The sequence below is a fragment of the Haliotis rufescens genome, unplaced genomic scaffold (genome assembly GCF_023055435.1).
Source record: "Haliotis rufescens isolate VD_foot unplaced genomic scaffold, xgHalRufe1.0.p SCAF_15, whole genome shotgun sequence".
Taxonomy (NCBI): domain Eukaryota; kingdom Metazoa; phylum Mollusca; class Gastropoda; order Lepetellida; family Haliotidae; genus Haliotis; species Haliotis rufescens.
This window is the reverse complement of record NW_025963835.1, coordinates 3,897,253-3,908,255: the sequence shown is the minus strand read 5'-3', so window position 1 is coordinate 3,908,255 and position 11,003 is coordinate 3,897,253. Positions and strand designations below refer to the sequence as shown.

The 11,003-nt window shown below is 43.7% G+C and overlaps 1 protein-coding gene across 1 annotated transcript; it reads right to left on the bottom strand.

Annotated features, from left to right (window-relative positions):
• Window positions 1-7,694: 7,694 nt before the first annotated feature.
• On the bottom strand, window positions 7,695-8,531 carry LOC124135012 (uncharacterized protein K04H4.2-like). Its single transcript, XM_048395958.1, has one exon. The coding sequence runs from the start codon at window positions 8,529-8,531 to the stop codon at window positions 7,695-7,697; it is 837 nt and encodes a 278-aa protein (XP_048251915.1).
• Window positions 8,532-11,003: the final 2,472 nt, after the last annotated feature.

Genomic DNA, 11,003 nt, shown 5'->3' with positions numbered 1-11,003 from the left:
GATACATACATTGTACCAAGTTTGAAATCGAACCAGAGACGTTTCCACGACAAGCCAGCACTTAAACAACAGTGCTACCCAGACTCTACTGAACTTGGAGCTAGAAAGCAAAACATACTTAGCAATACAATAAATGTTTCAAAGAAACACACAGATTTGCTTTCTTAAAAAATCATAACATTTGTTATATTTCAAAATTTGAATAAATGGTATCTTCCTTGGAATTGTCCACTTGTTCCAAGATTTTGAAACACACAGCATGACTCTCCCCTCCCCCAATCGTTCACCCGCTGATCACCCCCCTGTGTCACACTCAGAATGAGGGGTCCCACGGGAGCCATCCGCCCCGAGGTGATTTACTTCGGACTCTTTGTGACTTTACGCGTGAAGAAATAATCCCTTTCCGACCGTATCTCGCACCGCCTGTGTACTACCATGGTGTTCCCCTTTTTGTAGCTCGAGTTTATTAGATATTGATGCGATTATGAAAATGATATTGCCCCATAACAGGTCTAATTTGACTTAGAAGGACAGGCGTGCACACTTAGGGTTAGAATTGGATTGGTCAGTCGTCACATTATCTAATGAATGACCACCATTAGAGGCCGATATCCGTGGATGAATCATGTACCGATAGCACAGATGTTGCATCTGAAACATAATGAAGATCCGTATCAATGCGATTGACCACTACATGAGTGAAAAAACATACTCAACCCTAATATTCTTTGGACATTATTTTAAACAAAGTTAATTATTTAACCTGAGAGTGATATTTTGGGGCATTTTGGTTTCAGATTATTATACCAATAAATGGCGTGAATATTTTTGAGACGCGCCCTGAACAGTGGCGATTGAGTTGGGTGATGTCATTTTGATCAGCCTCGTGCAATAGAAGGGCAGTAAAGAGGCCTTTTCTCCTGTGGACTTTAACTTTTTATTTTTACAGTTCCACATTAAATAAAACATCAATAATGATGTACAGATCCCCAGTTGCCACATTAATACATTTTTCCAAAAAAAACCCAGCTTTAATCAAATTTGCCTTTTGACTACATCCTTCGCATTTAAATATTTAAGTTATCAAAACAAACAAAGAAAACAAAACCGGAATATAAATCACTATAAACATCAACGTTTCCACAAATCTACAAATTGACGTATCTGACTGTTTACTTCTGAGCTCGATTAAACATGGGAAACGTTGTTTGGTCTGTGTAAAACATTCTTCTTTCGGCGACAAGACACGTTTACATCAATATGTGATTAAAACGTCCAGCAGAACATCAATTAAAATAACTGGTTCTACAAGATGTCGTTTACCAAGTCGCATAATGAAAATAAACTCATGAAGAGAAAGCATCAGTCTGTTATGATTTACTATCCGGATGCCCTTGTATCGCTTCGTCAATGTCAGCGGGGCTAAATAGACAATGATTAACAACATAGTTAGTGCACAGTGTTAAAATAAATACATTAATATGTATTATGTAACATACGTCACCGTTAATTTCCCGATGATGTCTCCGTAAACACGTGTATGCCACTGACGTCACCAGGCGGCGACATCCGGGTTATTGATGGTCGTGCTGAAACGCGTGCACGTTGACACTCCGACGTGACACTCGCGTGAATAATGAGGTTGTTGTGTGCAGTGATAACTTTGTTTACCGTATCTCCAGGCATGGCACTGAAGTCATACGACGCTACGTGCTTAACGAACGTTACCGGCAGACGTTACGTAATGTCGCCGTCGCCACGTTGCCACAGATGCACGTGCATCTCCGGTCTTAGCGTCACCTGCACGACGTCAGTGAACGTCATCGGATCCCTGTGAACGAATTACGTAATGATCTTCAGTGGTTAACCGTGACGAATGTGTAGCCTAACTCTAATTAGACGAGAAAATTGTTGTGTTCCAACGTGAAGTTTTAAAATGTAAACTTGGAAAAAATCGAAAAACAAATTACTTGGATTTTTTTACCGATTGAATAACATGTTAATGTGTTAAACTCGCTTCAGAAAATCAGAAGAGCTGACAACGCGAGGGTAGAAAATTAGGAGACCATTGTACTTTCCGCTAATACAGGTGATAAATAGTAGGGAATCGGAAAGGTGTTTACGGCTTGTGATAAATCAATTCATGTGAGCGCTCTCCATACTAGTGGAGGAATTCGTTTGTGTTGAACCTTTCATTAACACTTTAGAAAACGCCATTTATTTCCAAATGGTTTATGTCCAATTTGTATTTTGAGCGTGCAGTTAGATTTGTTTTTGCTCGTTCATAACATAGCTTGCCGTCTCACTCTTTCGTTAAAAGTATCCTTAATTATGACGTTTAAAATGGTTTCAGTAACACGCACGTCCACAAGATTGATATATTGTAACTCCGCTTTGATCAGTATTTCACGGCGTGTCAGCTAAATAGGAGGAAATGGGAGGAAAGCTCATAGTGATGCAAATTGTAGAATGGAACAGAACATAACTGTGATGCAGGCCGCCCATAACTGCATATGAAGTACCATATGCTTGAATAAGTTAATAGAGTGAGTGAGTTGTGTTTAACCCCGCTTTTAACAATATTCCAGTTATATCGCGGCGTGACAGCTTAATGTGGGAGAAAAGCCCGAAGCAATGCAGATCTCAGACGTTTACCACTTCGGTGAAACCAACGAGCACGGGTATGGTGCTGACAAACCAAGAAACATAATTGGAGCGAACCGGCATTCGAACCCACAATCATAGGTTTCTGGCGTGCCCAAGGGTGCAACTCTACACAGCGAATCGCGCGCCTTAGACGACTGGGCCACCAGTGCCCCAATAAGTTAATAGAAAGTGGCGGAATTATATTGTTAATAGGTAGAGTTTAACAGAGTTTAGGGTTCAACAGAGGACTTGTAAGTTTTCATTTATATTGAACAGAAAACACTAGCGTTCTTAAAACACTGTTTTTTCTGCTAATACACATATTATTACATTTATGAATGTTTGGCTTGTTGCGATACCGCCATGATATGTACAAGAGCCTCTGGTTATTGAAATGGGTACATTGTAAGATAACATGATGTTAGTTCCATGTTTCATCGAGGTGACATATATTGCATTGCTTTGTTTGTTTGTTTGTTGTTTAACGCTGCACTCAACAATATTCAAGCTATATGACGGCGGTCTGTAAATATTCGAGTCTGGACCAGACAATCCAGTCACTGACAGCATGAGCATCGATCCACGTAATTGGGATCAATGACATGCATCAACCAAGTCAGCGAGCCTGACCACCCGATCCGTTAGTCGCCTCTTACGGCAATGCAAGAGAATAAAGGGCAAACTATCTGTGAAAGTATCTTCAAGAATGGACCACTGAAAACCAGGGATGACACCAGGTGTTCGCTAAAAGGATAAACATATACTGATCTACCGGCACCACACACCGTTCATACAAAATACATGTCTTGTTTCTAATGACTATCCCTGCCGTAGATACTTGGATCTGGATCAGATTCCAACGTTTTTGCACATGCCATGCCTTTCAAAGCTGTGTCAGATTCGCAGAGGAACTTAATTAGTTGTGGTTACTGTGGCCTCGGGCACGTCTCTTCATACTTCGTGTCCAATTGAGGTCACATCCTACCTTTACATCAAGCTTACTTTTAGAGATTTGTAATTCACTAGAAACATTAAAATAACACACTTTCCTTCCTTACCCAGTCAGTTATGAACAAGAAATCGAGAAACAATAATACTTTAAAACTGTAGACATGTAGCGGGAATGAAACAATGTCACAAGGGCGAGAGACAGAGCCAGAACACGGCATTGAACACGACGAATGGGCTTCACATGATCAACCCATGTGGAAAATCGAACCCGGGTCTTCAGCGTGACGGACATTGGGTCTTGGCAGCCCCACCAACCCTATACCCATGGACGCCGCACAGACGATCGATTCTTTATTTTCAGTCTTTAACTCATTACCAGAGGTTCCTTTCGACGTCATAAAATATGACTCTCATCTGTCAAACGTTGGTTCTTAATAGTGAAACGTTTGCCAGCGCAGCCCAAGCACCAAATCGCTATCGTTCGAACCATAGTTTCTTCTCTGCTGGAGGCGGGTTGTCTCGCCAGGAGGCCATTTTTGACGTCAGATTCCATCTATACATACAACTTACTAATAGTCGGCGTTAGTCGCGCGATCCACGGAACCATTTGTCAAAAGAATCGAGTCCCCCCAAAGGACCACTAAGCTTAAATCTATCGAAAGCCATTTTCAAGGGACTATTTCATTTCACCAGCCACTCAAAACAGCTAAAGTACGTGTCACCCAAACACAAAGAACCTATATCAAGTGCAGTCCTCCGAGAAATTAAAGAAGCCGCTTAGCGATGGTTAAAAGATATATGTTGTAACCGTGCCAAAACGAATTCAATAAAATTTAAAAGAGCTATTTATCATGAAACGGGGCTCAAATATGGTGTAGATAAAAGATCCTTCCCTTGAGCATAGTCGGACGCGTCGCGTCCGCGAACCAAGTCCCACAGCGGCCATTTTGTTTCACGGGACACGAGAATGTATTTAGTAAGACAAAAAGGTCGAACAACGAAAAAACCCACTCCAAATCTGTTTGGTCCGAGGGGAAGTAACGGAAGAACAGCCATTCAATCGGATATCCTTCACTGAAAAAAAAGCGATATAAATTCCCATCCAGGGGAATCGCCAGAGATAAACGTTGGTGCGGGAGATTGAGAAGATCGTTCTACAGACAAATGCTGTTGTTATCGTGGCGAGACTTCCCGCATCAGCGGGGACTGCTCGCCACGTAGGCATCAGGTTACATTTATCTCTGTAATGATAAAAAACTGCATTGTCCCTCTGGGGTGAGTTCTATTACTTATTGATCTCAACTTGACGCTAACCTCCACGTGGCATACAGTTAAGTGCTTCGCGGATTTTTACATATTCGTGCAGGTGTTGTGAGGCTGTCTACGTCACATTGCCGGGGATATATGTAACAAACAGCTGATGGTTTCCTTAATAATTTCAAGCGGTGCAGTTTTTATGTCAAAATGTTTTGGTCTGCCGAACATAATAGGAAATATTGAAGACTTTTTCAACGTGTGATGTTTTTTCAAGATCATTTCTGTTTTTATAAGACTCAAGGGAAAGATATATTGTGCATTATTCGAAAAGGTTTTATCATTGGAATCCGAGTCAGTTATTTAGCGTTTGTACTTTTTACAATTCGTATAAACTGGAGTAATTTTAGTACATGTTTGATGGCTATTTTGACTTCATGTAGACTCTTCAGCCTATACAAGACGTTGTATGTTCTTGTGTGTCGCGATATGAGATCTATTACATGCAGATAGGAACCGTACACCCTCGTGTTACATTATGTGATCAGGGAATTTAAAGTCTTCTGTGCGTTTTTGAAGAGACGCGTTTGTTGTGAGTAAATACAATCAGTTATATTGCAGCATGTCAAGCTAATGCGGGAGGAAAGCACGTAGTCGGATGATGCACATGTTGGATAAAGCGCATGTTGGAGTAAGCGTACATTGACGAATGTTGGGTAAATTGAGCGCATGGCGAATGATGCACGTGTTCGATGGTGTATATGATGGATGAAGCACATGTTGTTGCAAGGTGAGGTGAAGTGAAATGGGGTTTTAACATCGCGTCCAAGATTATTGCACTTATACAGCAACGTGCATGTACGTGTGTTTGTGTGGCTGCTTGTACTAGTCCGGACTGATTCCGATTTATAGTGCTACCTCACTGAGATACCATGCCGCAGTTTAACATGAATACCCCACTCAGAGACAGTATACTGACTCCGAGCCGACCAGTCCTTGTTTTAGCTCCTTAATGCCGAGCGCCAGACAGGGTAACAACAAGTTCCATCTTTTAACGTCTTTTGGTATGATCGAACCCCGGACCTTCCGCTCTCTGGGCGGACGCTCTATCACTAGACCACGGAGGCGGTCTTGTTGTTGCAAGAAGCACATGATGGACGAAGCACATGTTTGATGAGGCTTGATGAATGGAGCACATGGTGGGTAAAACAATGAGGGATGAAACGCATATGGGTAACGCACAAGATGGATGAAGCACAGTGTGAATAGATCACATGGAAGCGCATGATGAGGGACGATGCACATGTTTGATACAGTGGAAGGTGGACGATGTGCCTGTTTGATACAGTGCATGGTGGACAATGAGCATTATTTATACAGCGCATGTTAGACGACGCGCATGTTTGATGCATTGCAGTGTAGTGAAGAGCTACATACAGGTGTCATTGTTATTATAAAACTCCCCAGAAACTTGAGAGCACACACGTGTGTCTTTAACATTGTTCCTTTAAACCTTACGCCTCTGTCGTATGATTATAAGATATAATTGTCATTGATCATTCGTCGGTAAAGTTATTTATATTCAATATCCTTAAGGCATCCGTCGGTATCGTTATCCAGATCCAGCATCCTTTTGTGGCCATGTGTCTGCCGGTACATCCTTTTGTGGCCATATGTCTGTCGATACATCCTTTGGTGGCCATATCCGTCAGTGCATCCTTTGATAACCATGTCCTTCGGTGCATCCTTTGGTGGCCAGGTGTCCATCGGTGCATCCTTTGGTGGTCATGTGTCCGTCGGTGCATCCTTTTGGTGGCCATATGTCTGTCGGTAAATCCTTTGCTGGCCATGTGTTCGTCTTTACATACTTTGGTGGCCATGTGTCCAACGGTGCATCCTTTGGCGTTCAGGTCTCCGTCGATACATACTTTGGTTGCCATGTGTCCGTCGGTGCATCTTTTGGCGGTCAGGTCTCCGTCGATACATACTTTGGTGGCCATGTGTTGACCATTGCATCCTTTGGCGGTCAGGTCTCCGTCGATACATACTTTGGTAGCCATGTGTCAATCGGTGCATCCTTTGGCGGTCAGGTCTCCGTCGATACATACTTTGGTGGCCATGTGTCCATCGGTGCATCCTTTGGCGGTCAGGTCTCCGTCGATACATACTTTGGTGGCCATGTGTCCATCGGTGCATCCTTTGGCGGTCAGGTCTCCGTCGATACATACTTTGGTGGCCATGTGTCCATCGGTGCATCCTTTGGCGGTCAGGTCTCCGTCGATACATACTTTGGTGGCCATGTGTCCATCGGTGCATCCTTTGGCGGTCAGGTCTCCGTCGATACATACTTTGGTGGCCATGTGTCCATCGGTGCATCCTTTGGCGGTCAGGTCTCCGTCGATACATACTTTGGTGGCCATGTGTCCATCGGTGCATCCTTTGGCGGTCAGGTCTCCGTCGATACATACTTTGGTGGCCATGTGTCCATCGGTGCATCCTTTGGCGGTCAGGTCTCCGTCGATACATACTTTGGTGGCCATGTGTCCATCGGTGCATCCTTTGGCGGTCAGGTCTCCGTCGATACATACTTTGGTGGCCCTGTGTTCCCCATTGCATCTTTTGGCGGTCAGGTCTCCGTCGATACATACTTTGGTGGCCATGTGTCCATCGGTGCATCCTTTGGCGGTCAGGTCTCCGTCGATACATACTTTGGTGGCCATGTGTCCATCGGTGCATCCTTTGGCGGTCAGGTCTCCGTCGATACATACTTTGGTGGCCATGTGTCCATCGGTGCATCCTTTGGCGGTCAGGTCTCCGTCGATACATACTTTGGTGGCCATGTGTCAATCGGTGCATCCTTTGGCGGTCAGGTCTCCGTCGATACATACTTTGGTGGCCATGTGTCCATCGGTGCATCCTTTGGCGGTCAGGTCTCCGTCGATACATACTTTGTTGGCCATGTGTCCATCGGTGCATCCTTTGGCGGTCAGGTCTCCGTCGATACATACTTTGGTGGCCATGTGTTGACCATTGCATCCTTTGGCGGTCAGGTCTCCGTCGATACATACTTTGGTGGCCATGTGTTGACCATTGCATCCTTTGGCGGTCAGGTCTCCGTCGATACATACTTTGGTGGCCATGTGTTGACCATTGCATCCTTTGGCGGTCAGGTCTCCGTCGATACATACTTTGGTGGCCATGTGTTGACCATTGCATCCTTTGGCGGTCAGGTCTCCGTCGATACATACTTTGGTGGCCATGTGTCCATCGGTGCATCCTTTGGCGGTCAGGTCTCCGTCGATACATACTTTGGTGGCCATGTGTCCATCGGTGCATCCTTTGGCGGTCAGGTCTCCGTCGATACATACTTTGGTGGCCATGTGTTGACCATTGCATCCTTTGGCGGTCAGGTCTCCGTCGATACATACTTTGGTGGCCATGTGTTGACCATTGCATCCTTTGGCGGTCAGGTCTCCGTCGATACATACTTTGGTGGCCATGTGTTGACCATTGCATCCTTTGGCGGTCAGGTCTCCGTCGATACATACTTTGGTGGCCATGTGTTGACCATTGCATCCTTTGGCGGTCAGGTCTCCGTCGATACATACTTTGGTGGCCATGTGTCCATCGGTGCATCCTTTGGCGGTCAGGTCTCCGTCGATACATACTTTGGTGCCCATGTGTTCCCCATTGCATCCTTTTGGCGTCCATTCGTGTCATTATCTAGATTTCTTTTGTCTTTAGTCTGGTGTCTTTCATGAGTGTATTAAAACATAAACATCAACGCCCCAACTGTATGAAATTGTTTTCTGATTCTTACTGTAAAAATAGCTTGCACATTATATAAAAAATCCCCCCAGTTAATAAAACCCACCTTACTTTCCAATAGAAGTCTCCACACTATGTTTTTCAACAGTTACCTATAAACATTTTTCAGACATTTTGCCTCTGAGTCTGCGATGCTTTGGACACCCCCTTCCCCAGCATATTCATTTTTTCTCTTAGATATCTTGGTTTCTGAAAAAATAACACTTAACTGTACAAATATTGTCAGTTGAGCTGTGGTCTGAGATCCCTCAGCAGTAGACAACTTGGCGTGTACCTAATGCTGAAGTCAACCCAACTCTGTATGGAATAATTATGCATATGAGCTACCCTAAACTATCAATCAATTTCAGCAGCGGAGAAGAAGATTCTTTTCTTGCATGCTACCACCAGAAATAACGTGTAAGATAAGCGGAAGGATGGCAGCCTTCGGGGACGCTAACTGTCAGTTCGTCGCTTGAAATTCATCAAAGTTTCCTATCAGAATGAACGAGAGCCATTGTGAATAAATCAGCAATTTTGTAATCGTATCAACAATACATCACGTATAATGAGCCAGTCACGTGATCTGTACGTGCCAGCCTCGGTCTGGTGACCATGCCAGAACGACACGTCCCGTCATGCAATCGCGACGAGATAAAAGATGGAATCGGAAGCTGTTGGTTGGTGGTCTCCCGCGCCACGTGGTAGATTAACTGGCGTTGTTTACGACAATTAACGAGGGTAAATGTAATAAGATAAGCACATATCTAACTATTGTCTCTTAATTTATGGCCCCGAATGACCACTACATATCTACAGCGCTTACTATATATCCCCAGTCATGGGCTACCGCTGCCAATTAAATCCGCCATAAATCTCGCGTGTAACATTACTTCCGTACGCGCTACGATACAACGGAAGGTGATAAGCCCGCGCCATCTAGCGGTCGTTATCGAATAGGAGTATTTATGATGGTAGATAATACGGTCTATTATGTCAACTTAATAACAGTCTTCATGCGATAGAATACAGACTGCTGCACGTATGATAATAATTGATTTATATTAGACACTTGTTAGTGGTAACACGGTAACACGGTTAAGGTAACAGCCGCGAGACGGACATACCGAGACCAGACACATCACAACAAGCTTATCTATCTTGAAGCCGTGATTATAATGATTCATTGGGGTTATTAATTGTATAGAATCTCGACCAAGTGTTCTTTTGAGATTTTGGGCGGTGTATATTTCAGAAGTATGGATTAATAAAATATAAATATTTATGATATTAGGCTTTAAATGCCGCATGCTAACCCGTTTTATATATCATGGTAATATATCCAACCTTTTAGATAGATTCATGAAACGCGTCGTGTACTTAATTAGGCTGGCGTAATACCAGTGTCATAATACTAGAAACATATTTTGTTAACAAGATATAATTAATGTTTTGGTTTGAAGGTTTTTTACATTCGAAAGTGCTTGTTAACTCCTTGGTATGATATATTTATCAAACGATTTCGATGCTGGCATAATTCGCTTTTCGATATATCAATTGCTTGTTTGTACGCAAATGTCCCAATTATATGACGGCGATCCATTCAAGTCCGGACAAGACAGTCCTGTGATTGATGTCATGAGCATCGCTCTACGCAATTTGGATACGATGACATGCATCAACCAAGTCAGCGAGCCGGACCACGAGTCTTATACACGAGTCTTGTACAGATGTGTGTGTGCGCGGGCGCGCGCGTGTGTGTTCGTGTGCGTGTGCGTGCGCGGGGGTATGTGAGGGAAACATTCTACGATCGGAATGTTAATAAAGCGCCTTTGAGCAAACCACCTGCTGCAGTAATCCTTCTGTAGCCGATAAGATGCTTGTGATTATTTTAACGATTAGAATTGGCGAAAATTACCGAAAACATTTCGCCACTGTAAGGATAAACTTTTCATGTGTTTTTTGTATCATTTTTTAGTTAACCTAACGACCATATTCACGTTACCATAAACATGTCAGAGCGCAATCATTGTTACATTCAACTGTTCTGTGATCCTCGATCGATGCTGAAACAAGATCCTCTGGAGTTGAAAACAAGGTTCAAACTTCCCCCACAGAAGGGTCTGTCATTGTAAGAAGCGGAGCAAGCACTGCACGTGCAGATCACACACACAACCCCGTGCACTTCGCACACATAAGGGCCGTGCAAATATTGACTGTGACATATGTTTGGGAAATCTGGGGCCGTGTTGCTACAAGCTGGGTTCATTTCCCGACGATTAAAGCTGTGGATGAGGGCGCTCCTGGTTCATTATCACACTGAGTAACAATATCAATAGTGAGCG

Coding starts and splice junctions, on each gene's coding strand:
- LOC124135012 (XM_048395958.1), bottom strand. CDS start 8,531: ATGGGCACCAAAGTATGTATCGACGGAGACCTGACCGCCAAAGGATGC.